At 36.4% G+C, this 18823-nt stretch overlaps 2 protein-coding genes across 13 annotated transcripts in view; both read left to right on the plus strand.

The window, feature by feature from the left end:
• LOC117399346 (oxysterol-binding protein-related protein 3-like) overlaps nt 1-1956 on the plus strand; it is a 70126-nt gene extending 68170 nt beyond the window's left edge. For all 8 annotated transcript variants that reach the window (XM_059021816.1, XM_059021825.1, XM_034920602.2 and 5 more), the window contains one exon: nt 79-1956. In XM_059021816.1, coding sequence (XP_058877799.1) covers nt 79-175 — 97 coding nt within the window. In that variant the 3' untranslated portion in view covers nt 176-1956. The remainder of the gene's footprint in view (nt 1-78) is intronic.
• A 4281-nt stretch (nt 1957-6237) lies between these two features.
• On the plus strand, nt 6238-18377 carry LOC117399907 (gasdermin-E-like). 5 transcript variants are annotated; one of them, XM_059021826.1, is made up of 10 exons: nt 6238-6369; nt 8330-8563; nt 10069-10261; nt 10742-10910; nt 11410-11530; nt 13200-13385; nt 14151-14278; nt 15083-15284; nt 16285-16358; nt 17006-18377. In XM_059021826.1, the coding sequence occupies exons 2-10, from the start codon at nt 8353-8355 to the stop codon at nt 17222-17224; spliced, it is 1503 nt and encodes a 500-aa protein (XP_058877809.1). In that variant the 5' UTR covers nt 6238-6369; nt 8330-8352; the 3' UTR covers nt 17225-18377. The 5 variants fall into 5 exon arrangements, with proteins under 5 accessions (XP_058877809.1, XP_058877815.1, XP_058877810.1 ...); XM_059021832.1 differs by having other exon boundaries at nt 6265-6369; nt 8333-8563; XM_059021827.1 differs by lacking the exon at nt 6238-6369 and adding an exon at nt 6802-7113.
• The last annotated feature ends 446 nt before the right edge of the window (nt 18378-18823 follow it).

The raw sequence follows: 18823 nt of genomic DNA on the forward strand, positions 1-18823 counted from the left end.
AGCATTACATCTTTTCTTTTAAATCTACTTTGGTGTGCAAAAGTGATTTGATTTTATTTTTCTACTGTTTTGTGACAGAAAATCAAGCGAAGATACTTGGGTCAGCAAACAAACATACTGGGATCTGAGAAAAGACCCTGGCTTTGCCAATCTTGACAACCCAGTACTTTGGTGAATCGGACATTACGAAGATCTGCGTATCATTCCCAAGATGCTGTTACGTAATGGTGACATTATATATAAGCATATGCAACAAGAAGTGCAGTCTCTACTGAAAAACAAAAGTTCCCAATTCTTTCAGCCAGACTACCAGTTTAAATGGCTTACCAAAAAGTTTTCGTAGAGACATTCATGGTCGTCATTTTTCTTCAAAAGGATTAATTATTTAACTCCTGCTCATTTATTTTCTTAATAAAATTTATCTTTATTAATTTAAAACCATGATGTAACAAACTGGTTGAAAGAATTCTGAACTTTTGTTTTTCAGTAGAGACTTCAATTCTTGTTGCATGTAATTACCTTATACTGGTCAGCACCTCATCAATATTAAGCATTGTAGTGCACAAATGCCTTTTTTTGGCTATATTTTATATAATATATATACACACACACATAGAGTGTGTGTGTGTGTGTGTATGTATGTTTGTATGTGTGTGTATAATATAATATAATATATATATATATATATATATATATATATATATATATATATATATATATATATATATATATATATATATACATATACACACATTAGAGCTCTGGCCAAAAGTTTTGCATCACCCTATAGAATAACATATTTTGCTTCATAAAGTCGAATGAAACCTACTGAATAATGTTATGTTAACATATTGAATTACATACCACTGTAGTTTTCCATATACCGTACTGAACGATAAACTGACAAATTGAAAATGTGACATTTTGAAAATCTAACATGAAATACTGTACTACTATTATTATGGATCCCGGTAGATACTTGCGGTATCATTTTGTAGTTTCTTTGATTATATGATGTTAAATAAAAGATCTAAAAAATGTTCATATAGTCTCGATCGTAAAATACTAGGGGATACAAAAATGTTAGCCATACTGTGTGTGTGTGTGTGTGTGTGTGTGTGTGTATATAATATATATAAAATATATATCCTTTTTTTTTCCCCTTGCTTTTATTAATGGGTCTTGTTGCAATTCATAGAGCTAAAATGCCTTAATATACGGCTGGTTTCACAGCCCCTGATTTAACACTTATTCTAAAGTAAGGTTAAGGTAGTCCAGAATTAGAGCTAATCGGGGTCTGTGAAACCAGCAAATAGTGGTTAAAATAATAAAGATATGTTTTAGCGTTTATTTTTATGGCAATTTTTGAACGTAGAAGAAATATGCAAATGTGTTCTGTATGTGTTTCTTTTTTTGTGTTTGCCTTGATGATGCACAAGTAGATTAAAAGCACCTCCTGAACTACACACTGCTTCCATAACCGGTTTATACAGAGGTTCGCATGGCATGAATATGTAATTATGAGGCCTTTCCAAACTAATGCTGTTGCTGTATATATATTCTTTCTCTGTTTGTAATAGTTTCCAGAAGTATTGCTGCATAAAATCACTGTCTTAACTCTGACATTTTCTACCTCCTAAGATACACAGCATACTTCACTTTGTATATCATACCTTGCCAGCTGCCTTACAGGTTCAATATATTAGATTTTGTATCACCTAGCTCTTTAAAAATGTGCATTGTTATCTAATAAATTAAGATCTATGTATTCTGTTCACATTGTACTTCAGTCCTAGACTTGAAATGTATTTATGACATGCCTTGTTCAGTGATAACTATAACAAACCCAATAGAAAAGTAATGGCTTTAATATCTCAGATATACAGATTGAAGCTTCCAGGGTTGTGAGGGTTTCGTAATCTGATCTGTAATAAACTCATCTTTGTAAACTCACAAGGGATTTTCCAGTCTTGTGTGTGTGTGTGTGTGTGTGTGAGATATATTTATTTGTGTTTTAAGAATCTCTGCAATGCAACTTTAACCACTTCTGCATGGCACACAAAACCCATGCACTTAAATGAATTACAATGTGCCACGTGTGCTTTTAGGTTGGTAGGCTTTGAATACGGCCCTATGTATGCGTCAGACGTTGGTATTGGTTGTATTTGTTTGTGTGGGATGCTCTAGTGCTCTAGATCAAGCAAAAGTAACAGTGTTTGTAATAATCCTTTTCCATTCCTGTTGTTTAGAAAAACATGTTCAGTGTAATTCCTGGTAAATATCGGCCATTGGTTATGATGCAATGGGAAGATGTTAATATGCCAGTCATTATCTGGCGTCAAAGGAGGCAATATATACAAGGCTTGTTGTGGATCTTCACTTAGCCCAGTTTGGAAGGCCATGCACTTGAAAGTACAGCTACATGCTTGTTGAGTGATTCACACAGTAATGTTAACCATGGGTTTCATTCTTGCCCATCGTATTTGTGTGCCTTAGCATTTCTAATTGGAAGGGAATGCTTGATATGGGTTGATTCCAGACCTGATTTGTACTAATTCATTCTCCCAGTACAACCGTGAACTGGGTTTAAATGATGTTCTCTTTGATAAACAGTTCAGGTCAACCCTGATCCAGTTAAATGTTATAGAGCTTGTGTAACACCCCAGAGTAGCACAAAAGTCAACATTATTCTATTGGCACTAAACACTGTTAAAATCTCTATGAAAGTCATGTGCTACAAGTAGCACAGTTTTACATTTAAAAAAAAAAGGAATGTTAATACAGTTAACTGCATTTAATGAAATATGAGTATATGACTATATAGCCAAACTTAGACCAATTATTTACGTATCTGATGCCCGAGAGACTAATGTGTGCCTTTATTTCATCTAGAATTGATTATTGTAATGCACTTTTTCTGGTGTCCCAAAACATGTGGTATCCCGCTTGCAACTTGTTCAGAATACCGCTGTTAGAATTCTGACTAAAATCAGGAAAAGGGAACATATTACCCCTGTTTTGGCCTCTTTACATGGCTCCCTGTGCAGTATAGAATTGATTTTAAGATTGTGCTGTTAACTTATAAGGCCCTGAATGGATTAGAACCTAGTTATTTGAGGAGTTACTGACCCCATATCTTCCAAGCCGCACTCTGAGATCACAGGATGTGGGGCTGCTGGTTATTCCTATGGTCAACAAAAGCAACACGGGAGGTAGGGCTTTTTCTTGTAGAAATCCTAAATGATGGAATGCTCTGCCTTCGTTTGTCAGGGAAGCTGGGACCGTTACAGTTTTCAAGTCAAGACTAAAAACGCACATTTATAAAATGGCTTTCTTACCTTAGTGGGTTTTAATGTAACATTAGAATTGCTGTTTTTGTATTATGATGTGTATACTGTTATTTAAATGGTCTGACTGTGGCAGTTGTATGTGTGACATGCTATACAAATGTATTGTGGTTTGTTCTTTTTTTCTGCTATGTACTGTACAGTGCTTTGCGATACTTTTGTATATAAATGCAAGAAATAATAATTATGTTGTCAAGCAAAACATACTTGTGGTTGCCATGCCGTGTTCAAAGTGGAGTGATCATTGCCTTTTACAACTGTCTCATAAACTAAACTATGTGATGACTAGTTCAAGTCAAAGCTGATAACAGTACAACACACAGTGTCTGTTTAGAAAGATAACTTGAGGCCTAGTATTTTAAAAGTAAATGTCTGAATTGCATCCAGTTATCCAGTCACAGGATATTATGAAGCAATTAGCTGTAAGACCGGCAGTGCAATAGAGAGCTGTTTCAGGATCTGAGGGAAACAAGTTTACTTCACTGCTGCTTGGCTGGCCAAAGTAAGTGGATCATTCCTAGGAGGATACATGCCCATGGCCAGCCACATTCTCAAGTATATTAATTCAGTTTGTATCCCCAATAGCGTTATAATGCCAGTGGCCTTAAGACTGCACACATTACTGTGGAGTGGCTTAAAGAAAAAGTAACTTCTGGAGTCATTGTAATCCATGTTATTGATTAATGTGTGTATGTTTTACATTTTTCGTTTGCAAACACTCTGAGTGTTTCTAGGTTCTGTTGCTCTCATATGGAGTTGTAATGTTTTTTTTTTTTCTCCTATAAATCTGTCTTTACCTGGCTTTGAGCTTGCTTTGAGCCTGTCTGGAATATGAGTAGATTGCCAACTATTCTTTTTGCACAATTTTAACTCCTCTCCTGATCAGTTTGGCGTTGAAGTTTGACGAAGTCTCTGATCCTCCACGGATGATGAAACTGCAGCTGAGGCAGCTGGCTGAGTTGGGTAACAGAACTCTTGCCCGTCTGCTTTGCAAATGGAGCAGGCTCTTTTAACATGTCAGACCGCCACTTTGCCTTTGAACCAGGAGACTGGTGGTTGATCTTCAGTTATTATTTCTATATAATGCCAAGTACACTGCATTCTGGTTGGGTATCTCAAGCACAATAAAAAGAAACGCTGATGTACGGGTGAGTGAGCTGGTCTGAGTTGAGCGGGGGACAGAGGGGGGTGATGCTGGGGCGCCAGAATCACTGTTGAGACCTCTTGAGGTGTCGTGGGCTAGTCGACGAAACACAGGATGGAAGGTGCCCACTTCGAGACCCCAGAGATGTACCCTACGGTTGTCATGCTGATGCGCTGGGGGAGACCGCGCTGTGGTTGATCCCCGAAGCCAGCATCGCAGTCGTTGTGTGTGCTGATGCGCTAGGGAGGCAATAAGCTGATCCCTGGAGCCAGCATTACACTTCAGCCATCAACACCAGACAGAAGGATATTTACATCATCATATGGAAGGAAACGCAATTGGATGGAGACAGATGGATCACATTAGTGGATGGATCACATTAGTTTACTGTAAAGCTACGTCTTAGTTGGTGCTTATCTTGGCAAGAGCCGAGTTCAAATCAGCATGAAGTTTTAACATCTACTGTCTTGTAATGGAAATCAAATCATTATACATACCTGACGCTTCCCATTAGGCGTTTGTGTTGGCTACTTCGCTGCTTCATTTGTTTGGTACCTTTAACCCTTGTGAGTGGTAAAATATTACAATAATGTTCTTGATTTGTTATGAAAATCTCTGACGTGTACGACTGTAATGTAAGATATGCCTTTTACAATGTCACGAAGGGCATGTCAGCATATTTTATGATTGACTTTTATAGAGGGATGATTGTAGACACTCTTTGCTTCTGTATTCTGTTTCTAGTTTGATAAGTGTAATAATTAAACTGATATATTTAGTAATGTAATATTTATGTTGTTGTTTTAGAAGGTAAATTGCTAGGATACCTACTTAAGTGGTGTGACAAAAAAAGTGATGTAGAAAAGATCATTTGGGAATCGGCTAACAAAAATAATACGTGGTATTATTACAGTAGTGCTGTACACCTCCTTGAGTCACGTGGAGCTGTAGAAAACATGCTGTTAACATCTTGAATTCTTGAGTTCAGGATCTTCATTATTGTGACCTTGCATGCATGGTTTATGGCTTGTGTGTGTTTAAACTAATTTACAAAGGGCTATATAAACTTGATAATCATTACCTTAACTGGTATTAAGCTACAGGCGTTTGGTACAAAAAAGCTACTGAACATACATCCATGTATCCATTACACTTGAAATGTATTTGCTTACGGTTGTAAGTCGCCCTGGATAAGGGCGTCTGCTAAGAAATAAATAATAATAATAATAATAATGTAATTCGTACCACAGGAGAACGTTCAATCAATGTCACTCATTTTAATAAAGTGTTTTATGCTACAAAATTATATCATTTTAATTTGTTACGTTACTCACGTTCTGAAAAATTGTAATCCACGTTGGTGGATGTTAACATTTTAATTTAAATGTAGGTTGTTCGTATTTTCTGTAATGTATTGAGTGCTTTGTATTACTCAAGTTGAAACTTTCCTTTTTTTCAAAATTAAGTCTATTCTTTAAAAATGTGCCTAGGCTTAAAAAGCCTGGGGTTGACATGCCTGTTCTTGTTTCAGAGCAGGTGGCTTTGTTTGCTTATTTATTTATTTATTTATTTATTTATTTATTTATTCATTTATTTATTTATTTGATAGAAAATGTTGTAGTTAACTACGATCTCTTAAAATAAGTAGTTCCCCGAGGCCCTCACCTCCAGTCACCTCCCACATTTGGACTGTTGGCCGTCTCCAAACCAAGGTCATGATTGACAATTTCCTTACAGCTATCGAGTCAGGTCGCTTCTCACATATTGTGATGGACCAATTGGAGATAACAATATGGTAAACTGGGCGGGTTTTCCACTGCTTGGTTTAAGACACTATCGAGCACCCTGGCAAGAGCAAATCATTACAGCGTTGGAGAGGTGAGTATTGATGCTATCGCTATTTTGAAAGGAGGAACGTATCGGTACAATGCCGGTATAGGCTATCCTTATGATTGAAAATGCTTGTACTACTAGGCTATGTTTTCTTTATACAATTAATGTATTACGTTGAATGTTAATTCAACGTGTCATTGAATTGTAGTTTAATAACAAAACAAATGCGTTTGTAATGTATTACTCAGTTTATGTATTTTTTCTGTACTTGTGTTGTATTTGTAATATTATTTAACGGAAGCACTTATATATATATATATATATATATATATATATATATATATATATATATATATATATATATATATATATTCAGAGCCATAACAATTCGTTAAGTTTATGTTCAGTGTTTGTTTTTCACAATTTGCCAAATAAATGTTTTTGCGGCATTATTCTCTGTGCAGAAGTGGATCTAAAAATAAAATCCAGATTGTAGTTTACGTATTGTGCAGTTTGTAGCGCTGTAGCAAGTGTAACTTTACAGGTGACCAACAGAACTGAAAACAAGTAAATGTTGCGAAAGTAATCTAGTCATTGTCGCAGTGTACTGTAGATCCACAAGGTTGATTTAAAAAGGGCAGCTCCCACTTGCAAACGTGGGTCACGTGGAGGACTGGAGATAAAAACAGGTTCAGAATCGTGGAAACAAAGTTCAGCAAACCCTTGAGCCTTTCAAGAGAGGGCAGTTATGATGATAATTTACGTGTTAAGACTGACCCCGTGTGTACTGTAAGTGATGGGTTTATTTTGTTGATAATAAAATGTGATTGTTTCAAGCGGCGACGCACTCATTCCAGGATCCAGGATATGTAAACATGATGTTCTGCAAGGTGAAGTGTCACTTTACTATTTAAAAAAAAAACCGATTCTACATAAATGCGGTTGTTGCCTATTTAATCGCATACTGTAATCACATCAGCTTTATAGACGATTGTAAAATGTACAGTATAACACAATATTTCTAAAAACAAACAAACGTCTGTTTTATCCCTCCAGGGCTTGAATATTTAATGTGTAATCCCGTACTGCTCCCTATTGACTCAGGGATAGTTTCATGAGGAGAGGAAGCTTGAGTCCTGGCTGAAAGCACAGTTCATGGGAAATTAAGCAATGGTTTAGTTTTCGAAAATAATTTTAAGGACTTGCATCTGTGCTCATTAGTAATGGTTGAAGGACTTGCATCTGTGCTCATTAGTAATGGTTGATTCTTATTTACTGAATACAGTTGCATGCCAGACAGGATATATATATATATATATATATATATATATATATATATATATATATATATATAACCACACTTTTGCCCTTGACGTGTTACATTTGAATATAAAAAGGTCTGATTTGCTTGCCTATTGTAATACAAAAAAAAGACAAAACAGTTTCAATGCAGAACTATGTATTCCCTAAAACTTGTAATATTGGTTTAGTCTGCTAACATTGCAAACAATTTGAGATAGTGTCAGTATTCAGGGCTGTTCTATTTTATATTTAAAACTTTATTACTTATTTCTGATTCAGTTGAAGTATCAAAAACATAAAACAAAGACTAGACAATGCATTTTTAGTGTCTTGCAGATTACAGTCAGACTTCAAACAAATCGCTAACTTTTCTTTTGTGGGTTTCTCCTTAGTGATGAAAACATCAATTGTAAGTCACCCTGGATAAGGGCGTCTGCTAAGAAATAAATAAAAATAATAATAATATTGAAAACACCTCAATAATCATCTTCCAATTAGACTTTTTTAAAAAAAATTACTGTTTGTATTTAATGTACGATGCCCTGTATTTCACTGTATTTAATGTATTATGCATTGTTCCTCACTATCTTGTAAAGTGCTTTGTGATGGTGGTCCTCTATGAAAGGCGCTATATAAAATAAAGATTGATTGATTGATTTGAATATGTGATTTTTTATTGTTTTTTTTATTTTCTGATCTTAAGCAGGTATTGGGTAATTGCCGAAGATGTTTGCCAAAGCCACCAGTAACTTTGTGAAGCAGATAGACTCGGATGGAGAGCTGATTCCTGTTGCTCGGCTGAATGACTCTGACAAGCTTCAGCCTCTGTGTCTGGTGATTAAACGCAAGAGATTCTGGTTCTGGCAGAAGCCAAAGTATATTTCATCACCATTCACCTTGAGCGATGTGCTTACTGGAGACAAGCCTATTAAACCTGGTAAGGGGCTTTGTCTTTTTAGAAAGTACAACACAATGTGCAGAATTGCTAATAATGAGTATAACTTCTTGAATCAGGGCCAACCAAGTATTTCATAGCACTAAGAGTTTTTTTTTTTTTTTTTGCAAACCTGTTAGTGATGTGCTGTAGTTTTAAAAAATATATATATAGATATATTTTTTAAAATGCTTTTTTTTTTTTTTTTTTAGCACAATAAAATGTAACCTTAATTGTGACAAGCAGATGGAAGTGTCTGGTCAGATAAGTTTGAATGTATTCACACTGGGTCAGTTTCAAACAGACTCAGTCTGGTTCATTTAGTTTAAAACAAGGTATCAAGGTGCTTGTTGTTCACACTTATTGGTGAGCAAAGGGACCGAATTCATTTGGATGCAAGGTAAAATTTATTATTTTATTTTTCTTGTTCCTTTTCCATTGACCAAGTCCCTTTGTGTTCACAAGTTCACTTGGTTTGTTTATATGGTCTGTGAACCGAATGTTTACAGTATCTTGCAAGGTACAGTATCTTGAAAGATGGCAGCTATTGCAGATTCTTACATACTGCTGTGGAAGAAAGCAGGCGCGCGGGGGGAGCACGTTGCTAATTGAATTAATACTTCTGTTGACGTGCAGTATTCAGTTACGCACTGCACTGGTTCACCTACTGGCATTCATTTAAGAAAAGACTGAATATATATTTTGAGTTTTGTCCGGTTGTTCGGCTTGGATTGTGTCTGACCAAATTGATATCAGAGCTTTAGTTTCTCGCACTGCTCATGTAATTAGGGTTATCAGATTTGCAGAGTGAAAAACTGGGAGGTTTTTTTTTTTTTCTTCTTCAATTCACTGACGCCATACCAACTCCAAAGCCGTTTAAAGGTTATAATTACACAATGATAGTTTAAAAAGTAAACAGGTGTATTTATTGCAGATGATAACTCATTATTTTATTTATATTGTGATCTCAAAACATGTTAAATATGTACAAAAATCCAGATTTAAAAAATAGATCAGCTCTTGGTATTACCATTTAAACGTGATAAACACATAATCCATAAGATTGTTTGTTTGTTTGTTTGTTTGTTTATTTTATTTTTTAATGGTACTAACACAACCTAATAAATGATTCTGCTTTTATCTTTTTGAGCATGTCGATGCATTTTTCTACTTGTGAAAAACGACCGAGGCCAACAGTTGTTCACTTGAGGTTTAACAAGCGAACTAGACTCGGCGCGTTTGCCAAACGGACCGAGAACCCCTCTTTAGGTGGACTCAGTATGGTTTGTTTCTCAAGCGTACTTTGTTCACACATCACACCAAATGTACTGTACTGGACCAAACCCTCAAAACGGACCCAGTGTGAACACAGCCTGAGTCTACATGCAGGAACAGACAATTGTTCAAATAAAGTTTTTACTTAAGTTGCATAGTGCTATGTTTTGCATCCCATTATGAACTTTGAATTGCCTGTTTCTAGATTATGAAGTTGACTTTGTGTTTTTCAGTTGTGGTGGAGTCTGATTTCTTGAAGTATGAAGGCACATTTGGGGATGCCATCGCAGGGAATGTCGAAACTGAAGTGGGAGGCCTCAACATCAAGGGGGAAGGAAAAGGTTCCTCAAAACTGCAGTCTTCATTTGGAGACTTAAGGAAGCAGGAAGTTGATGTTCTTAACCTCCTGCAAGACTCTGAAAAAAGGTAACTTTTTTGTGTACAGTGTATGCTGCAAACTAATTTTAATGATGCATAAATAAATAATATATACAGCTATGATCAAAAGCTTTGCATCACCTAGAGTTTTAGGATTGAGACATAATTAAAAAAAAAATATATATATATATATATATATATATATATATATAAAATCTTTTATTTAAAGTCATTTAATCAAAGAAACTACAAAGTGATATCACAAAAGTCTACTGGAAGCCATAATAGTAGTACAGTATTTCATGTTAGATTCTGAAACGTCACATTTTAACATTTTTGTCAGTTTTCCATTAAGTATATGGAAAACTACAAAGCGATATGCAAGTCAGTATGTTAAGGTAACATTATTCAGCAGGTTTCATTTAACTTTATGAAGTAAAATTAGATAATTCTATAGTGATTCTAAACTTTTGGCCATAGCTGTGTATAAAGCAGTCATTTTTTTCAAATTACTTTTTTCTTTCTTAGGGTGATAAACATGGACCACCCCTTTGTACAGCAGACTCGTGAAAGGCCCAAGGAAGTGTGTGGTGTTCTTAAAGAAAAAATCATCACCACTCAGAAGTGCTCGATTTCTGAGCAAATTCAAGAAGGACATTGGGGCAGTATGTTGTGGTTTAGAGCTAAACAGATTAATGTAAGAACAATAAAATGGGTTTACATGATTATTGTTATTTCTATTTTAATGTGATAACACCCTTTTTTAAATTGGTGCTATGAAAAGAAAGGAGCTAATATAATGAAACTGTCATTGTACAAACCTAGCCCAGTGTTGACATTAGTTTTGCTGAGTTAACATGACGGAAATGTAACTTTAAAAAAAGGAAATGTCCTGATTCAGCCAAACCGTGTGGTTTTCAGAGCATTTATGTATTCAGGGTTAAAAGTGCTGTCCATACGTGTGGGTACTGAACACACCTCTTGAAATCATTATAAAAAGTAAAAGACTTCAAGAACAGAAACTGGGAATGCAGCAATCTCAAACTGTTCAGGGCTAATTCAGAGAATAACTATGGAGTGCTTCATATAACAAATACACTTCAGGGCCACTGTTATACCTATTAAGTACCAATAATCGCGCCAGTTCTTTTTTTCTGTGAAATTAAACTTCTTTTCGTGTTTGTTTTTTTCTTTAGGTGTCAGTCCAAGAAAATAGGAACATTCAAAAGGACAGCAATGTGGTGTTAGAAATTCCACCGGAAACTGTCCTAGCTTACAGCATTATTGAGCTGAGTATTAAGACTGATGGACAGTATAGTAAGTCAGTGCTTCTCCTTATGGGTGATGGGCCATATTTTCAAAGCGTTTCATCCTTTCTTTAATAAACTCCTATTTTTGGAAACTGGGTGGGGAATCATGTTCATATTTACAAAATGAAAAACAACCCCCCCTTGAGCGATTTAAAAGAACTACATGTGTTTTACTTAGGTTTTTGGTTTTGGTTTCTGCAAAATGAACGTGTGTTTTACCACTTTCAAAAGGATATCTTTGACAACACTGTTTTAAAACAAACATTTATTTCTTTATTTGTTTATGGGAAAAATGTAAAAAAATGCCTTGTGTTTGTTTCATTAAATCATTTTTACTAATTTAGGGAAGTGATTATTTTTTTTTTTTTTTTTTAAATCTTAGCATTGTAATTTACTAAAAATATGACATGTAGAACACACACATGGTTGAATTGGTTACTGTAGCACACGTGTGTGCTGGGAGGGAGTTAACTGAAATGTGTTGGTAAATGACACCTGAGAATAGATTTTGGAGTGCAAACATAAATCAAATCAGTTTTACTATTAACACGTTTCTCAGTTGTGATTGATCTGCACAAATGGTTTAACAGGTATCCGTTCTTAAAGGAGAGTAGAAAAGTCAGGGTAAAACAAACAATAGATTCGAGATGGCTCGTGAGACGCATGTGGCTCCTGGGCAGTTCAAGTGCGGCTCCCAGTCTCATCTGCAACAAATCGCTTACACACTGTACAAAGTGAGCAACCTCAAACGTCATTATGAAACAAATCACAACACACTTTCATCTGTATATCCTCCTGGATCAGACTTGTGGAGGAACAAGCTGGCCTCAGCAGTCAGCAGATTCTCCTTTCGGAGTTCAGTAAAGAAGCTGATGTAACGACTCAAGCGAGTTTTGCATGGCATGGAATATCGCTCGTGCCAAACGCCCTTATTCAGATGAGTGAATCTTTTTATAAAATGGGAGTGTTCGTGCTGAACTAGAGAATGCATGTTTAAATATTATATTGCTGGTCTAAAATGAATATTATATGTTGCGTCTCGTCATGAGCAGGTACTGTAATCCCTTTCAAAATATAGTGCATTTGTCATCCACAAAGCTCTCAAAAGTATTACAAGCAGCAGTCCTCCAAAAAAACGCTTCTTTTTTTAATTTTAAACCGAGCATTCAGATCTTCAAGGGAAGAGCTTGTCAAAAAGAACCCTTACAAAAATCTTTCTCTCTATCTGGTGTATAAATTCCATCTAAACCCAGTGATAGAGCAGAGCTGAAAGTACCAGTGTGGTTTGAGAAACCTCAGGACATGGCCATGGTTCTCTTTTAAACCTGTTTTTGTTGGTTGATTTACATTTAAAATGACCTCATAGCCGTTGTATAATGGCAATATGGCACTCCAGGATGGGTGTGATTTGTGGGTTATCACCACTTCTCAGGCTGTTGAAGGAACTCCTCATACCTTACACCCAAGGCGTGGCGATATACCCCCCCCCCCCCCGACATGCTATATTGCTTACATATACCTTCTACAGTTTAGAGAATAAAGTAAACCACACTGAAACAGTAATGATCTTGTTTGTGAATAGTTTCTTGAATCTAAGTGGCATTTTTGGAAACAGTTGGTGACAGACGCATTCATTTGGTATGTTGTATACAGTATATGCATCTATTTTTTGACAGAGTTATGTCTGCTACCTGACAAGTGTGGGGGCTTTGAAGCTGAAGCCAGGAAGAAATCTGCCTCTCCTGATCTCATATCATTTGTGGATGGGCCGATGGAGTCCGACGGAGGAAGCGTTCGGAGGAAGCGTTCTGAAGATGTCAGAAACATCCCTAGTGAAGCTCCACTCGCTGTCCTGAAACAAGGTCATTTCTTTAAAACTCTGTGTAGTATTGGTAATTATAGCTTCATTTTTTTTTTTTTTTTAAATTTAGTAGTCGCCAATTCGTTTTTGTGTGTGTGTTTGTTTTTCTCCCCAATTTAATAGTGTCCAATTATTTTTGTTTAACTCAGCCCACCGCTACCACCCCTGCGCTGACTTGGGAGCAGCGAAGACGAGCACACGCTGTCCTCCGAAGCGTGTGCTGTCAGCCGACAGCTTTTTTTCACACTGCAGACTCACCATGCAGCCACCCAGAGCTACAGCGTCGGAGGACAACGCAGCTCTGGGCAGCTTACAGGCAAGCCCGCAGGTGCCCGGCCAGACTACAGGGGTCGCTGGTGCGCGGTGAGCCGAGAGCACCGTGGCCGATCTAACCATCCCTCCCCCCGGGCGGCACTCGGCCAATTGAGCGCCACCCCCTGGGAGCTCCCATCCTCGGTCGGCAAAGGAATAGCCTAGACTCGAACCGACAACGTCCAAACTATAGGGAACATCCTGCACTCTACGCGAGTGCTTTTACTGGATGCGCCACTCGGGAGCCCAGCTTCATCATTTTAATTTGTTGTGCAGGATTCTGAAATAAATCCAGTGAAGATGTGTTTGCAGTCTTTTGATGTATATATTTTCAAATTGTATTGTACTTGATACGTTTTATAAGAAGCTATAATCATAGTATAATCATTGTTTGTTTGTTTATTATTATTTATTTATTTATTTATTTATTTATTTATTTATTTATTTATTACAGATTTAGAGGATTTTAAGACACAGTTTAAACCATTTGCAGAAATGCCTGAAGACAAACGAGCCACATTGTTCAAAATGGTGAATAAAGTGTTGCATGATAAAGCAGTGGTTATCGTTGTGGAGAATGTGGTAAGTGCTCAGCTCATGGAAGCAGGTGAACAATGGTAATGGTTATGTAACTGAAAAGAAATTACCTTTGGACTTGTGTCTGAAGACAATGGGTTGGTTTAAACTGTGGAGGATCTAGGTATTGCCATTGTTCAAGTCATTAAACCAACAGTGCATTGTGTGAACCCACATCTATAACAGTGTGTGAGTGTCTCTTTGGTGTAATTCTTCATTGAATGTAAGTAAAATGCCAGGTTTGGGCCTCTTAAAATATATATAGGGCTGGTAGGTCGGCCACTGTTAATATCAATTGAATAGACCCCCACTGTGGTCACATCTTGCACTGCCCAAATGACTCTTGCATGGAACACATGTTGAGGCCTCTGTCTCCTTCAATGGGTAATTGAATTTACATTAACACACGCTGGGTCTAAACAGCTGCTTCACTGCACTTCAATTTATTCTTGAAATACATAAATGCTAATGTTTAATAACTTTGAAGAAATAAGCCAGCATGTGTGTTCATTGATTTTTTAGTTTTTTACTTAATAAATGCAGAAATTGGCCCATTGTGTCTTCCAGTAATCCGGCAAAGACATTCTGAAGGAGTGAATGGAGCAGATTGTATCAGAATTGTACAGGATCTTACCTCAATGTCTGCCATGCCCCTACTCGTATGTGCAGAAAGTCTGACTATTCAATCTATTTTTATTTGCACCCTTATCTAATGGCATGTTTTAACTGTAATATATCCTGCTGACTGAATATAATACATTATTTTTGCAAACATGTTGAGATCCCCTGGTGTGTCTGTTTGTGTTTCAGCTTGAGCAGCTCAGCTCGGGTGAGAAGCCAGATCTCACAGAACTGGAGGAGTTAAACCCCTCTCAGAAAGCATGTGCGACCACCCTGCTGCAGGCCATCGGATACAGCTGTGAAGAGCAGAGCCAGCTGATGGAGACGGACAGTCTTCACAGATCTCCTCGCCTTCTCACTGCTACACACTTCCTCGTCAGTGCCATGGAAGGTACTTTTGAGTTTTTAATCTGTGTGATGTATTGCTTATATCATTCTGGACTCTCACCCTGATGATAATATAAGGAATAATGTACATAAGGCTGTAATTCCTTTTCTCACATTACAGTCTAACTTCATTGTAACGAACCCCCTGGGACCTGGAGAAATGTTTGTTATATCAGGTTGTTCACTATAATAGGGTTTGGCAATTTGCTGTATCAGAATAATGAAGAAACGCCCAAATTGAATTGAACATCTTTATACAGTATACAGTGGTTCTTTAAAGACAACTTCACATTGATCAACATTTAAACTGTATATGTAAAAGAAGACAGTAAAGAAATGAAAAACATAAAAAGTACACTTACATGCTGAATACAGTAATTACATGCCCTTTCTCGTGAAAAGCATATCCAGCGTAGATTGATTCATATTTGTCATGCTTTTCTCAATGCACGCTGTTCCAATCTTGTTACCTCCTCACGCCTGTTGTCATGGTTGCAGTTTGTGTGAAGATAGCAATGGTTGCATACATCACACATGATTCACACTACAACAGGTTATCTATGAATCAGCCTTATCTTCGAATTAGCCTACCAAGGTCTTTGTTTTCACTGAGAGAATAACACATTCACACTGGAGAAATTTCAGTGTCAGTCACTACCGAGATCGTTTTATCCGGGTAGATTTTGTAAAAGTGATTATTCTAATAAGGCTAATTTCCATTGAAAAAAACGGTTCTTACTGCTTGGATCATTAAAAAAGGTGGTTTGTTGTAAGAAGGGTTTGTAATAGTGAAGTTAGACTGTAGTTAAATGTGTATGTTGCTCAAAGCTGTACCATAGTTGCAGCACATTTCTATTAGAATAAAAATAATAGCAGTAATAATTCCTAATATCCATATTAGTTGGATTCAGCTTATCACACAATTAGTTGTTTCCTCACTCAAAGTATGCTGTTTAGAAAAGAAAATAGCTTTTTAAAATATTTAACTTTTTTTTTTTTTCCAGAAATGTCCGATATTAGTCTTGCAGAACTTGGCAGCTGTTGTGACCTGCAAATAATACAAGCTTTGTGTTCTTTGGTAAGTAGTTTCTGTTCCTAATACATTTTTTTCTAATTCTAAATGCAAATCTTCAGGATCTTAAAAATGTATAACCAACAGTATTTGCACCAATGCCTCACACGGCATACTAATTGAAATACCAGTATTTTGTGTTCCTGGTACAGTATTGTTTAGCTGTTATATGTACTAGGTCAGGGGTGGCCAACCCTGGTTCAGGAGAGCCACAATCCAGCAGATTTTATAGGTAACCCTTAAATCATTCATTGCTTTAGAATGCAAGTTGTTGATGAATTTAGCAAGTTCAGTTAAATCCATGAGAGCTGCAGGACGTTCAGGTTTTTGTTCCAAATGATCTCTGAATTACTTAATTGAACAAATGTACTACTTAAATTGAAAAATAAACACTGCTTAACTAGTCGAAATGAAATTGTTCCAAGTCTTTAGAAATTGATGATTAAGGGTTACCTATAAAACCTGCTGGATTGTGGCTCTCCAGGAGCAGGGTTGGCCACCCCTCTACTAGGTAGTGGTACCCTAGTTTTGATTGGCTGGGCTCCTGAAAGCTGTATCTGCAGATCTATTTGCCCTTTTTTTGATTAAACAACCTGCACAGATATTGGTTGCAAGAAGGCATTTGCACATACTGACATCCCTATTTGTTACAGTTAAGCAGAATTACAGCAGAAGGCAATTCTTCACTGGAGACCCCTCTGATTGATGAGAAGACATTCCACATAGCTGAGCACCTGTTTGCTTTATCAAACATTAATCTGCGGAAGGATCAATCTGCAGTGAGAGCAACGACGGGAAAACAGCCTGGATTCCTTCCTTTAATCCTGTGTATAGCTGTGAGTGGACTGGCCACACTCAGTGAAAGCCATTAATGTGTGTCAGAGACGAGATGAACTGTGGATGTGTTTTTTAAACAGTTGTTTTTACAGTTTACAATGATTTACATAAATTTCTTACAAGGTGTAAAGTTAAAAAAAAAATGTTTTAGAACTCATGAAGTACATGTTTGGGTAAAACAGTTACAGTTTTTAAACAACATAGCAACACGTCTAATCTGAGTAGAAAGATGTTTTCAAAATTGTGTGTTTGATTATTCTATTTCATATTTTAAAGAAAGTTTAAAAGTATTTTAAGCTATTTTATTTTTCAGCATTGGACTTTAATGAGTTAGATATATTTAAGAGATAACTGATAATCACAAGTGTCTAAAGGGATCTGCAGCCAGATTTAAATGTGTTGAGACTCCTTATTAGAGCATGTTTACTGTGCTGAAAAGTTCTGTTTTATATCAGTAACTTCCAGCTGATGGCGCCAAATAGCTGTTTTTGTATTTTGTAAGTAAAGGCTTTTAGGAAACCGTTCAGCATTTTTAATGTAATGCTGCTATTTGGAATATTGCTTCCTATTTAATTATTAACTTTGTGATTATTTTGTACTAACAAGATCAAAAAATGGATGGGATCCATCCGGGATCACTGGAGCTGGTGTAGTATTGAATTCAGTGCCCCCTGCTCATTGTGCGCATGTGCAGAGCGATCTTCCAGTCACTACACGTAGTCTGCTGATTTTAGCAAGTACTGTGGTAACGCGCAACAGCTGCCATTGATCAGCAGCTCCTGTAAGATAAACACGCAACGAACTACATATATTTAATAATTTATCAAACATACACAACGTAACATTGCAAGAGGGAAGTTGAAAAGTTATAGCATTAAATATACAAGGCAGCAGTGCAAAAAATTATTATTATTATTATTATTATTATTATTATTATTATTAAATTGTAATATCTGTGCTTTCTAAATAAACACCCAGAGCTGGCAATCCTATAAAACACATGCTTCTATAAATATGTGCTTTTTCGTGATGAGTACACATATCAGTTTGTAATTATGTAATTGATTTGATGTTTGAATTTAAGGTCGTTTTTCTTCTGTAGTTTGTACCCTCTGATGTAGGCAAAGCTGGCCAAAACATCAGAGTACTCTCTTTTTTATGTAACAATTAATAAAATAGTGTCCTTTACATCGTGAGTGTTGTGCTTTTCTTCTGAGTTTTATATGTATTTCCAGCAGGCATTTATAAACACATTATTATTATTATTATTATTATTATTACTACTATTATTATTACTACTACTACTACTACACGCTTTCTAAATAAACACCCAGAGCTGACAAGCCTATAAAACACATGCTTATATAGTTCTGGTCATCTGCTCCCTGGGCTAATACCGGTCTTTTGGTATCATATAGCTATATATGAATGGAATATACTATGTGCATGGTGTAATAGGCTGTTGTATAGAATTGAAGAATACAAAGTAAGAGATTACAGGGTTATGAGATAACACCTAACAGATTACGGGGTTATGAGATAACACCTAACAGATTACGGGGTTATGAGATAACACCTAACAGATTACGGGGTTATGAGATAACACCTAACAGATTACGGGGTTATGAGATAAC

The sequence above is a fragment of the Acipenser ruthenus genome, chromosome 4, assembly GCF_902713425.1.
Source record: "Acipenser ruthenus chromosome 4, fAciRut3.2 maternal haplotype, whole genome shotgun sequence".
NCBI lineage: Eukaryota > Metazoa > Chordata > Actinopteri > Acipenseriformes > Acipenseridae > Acipenser > Acipenser ruthenus.

Bases quoted from the DNA above. Each gene is read 5' to 3' on its own strand.
- LOC117399907 (XM_059021826.1), top strand. From the start codon at position 8,353: ATGTTTGCCAAAGCCACCAGTAACTTTGTGAAGCAGATAGACTCGGAT. The intron at 10,911-11,409 runs GTAAGAACAATA...TTTTTTCTTTAG, and splicing joins TTAGAGCTAAACAGATTAAT to GTGTCAGTCCAAGAAAATAG. The intron at 14,279-15,082 runs GTAAGTGCTCAG...TTTGTGTTTCAG, and splicing joins TTATCGTTGTGGAGAATGTG to CTTGAGCAGCTCAGCTCGGG.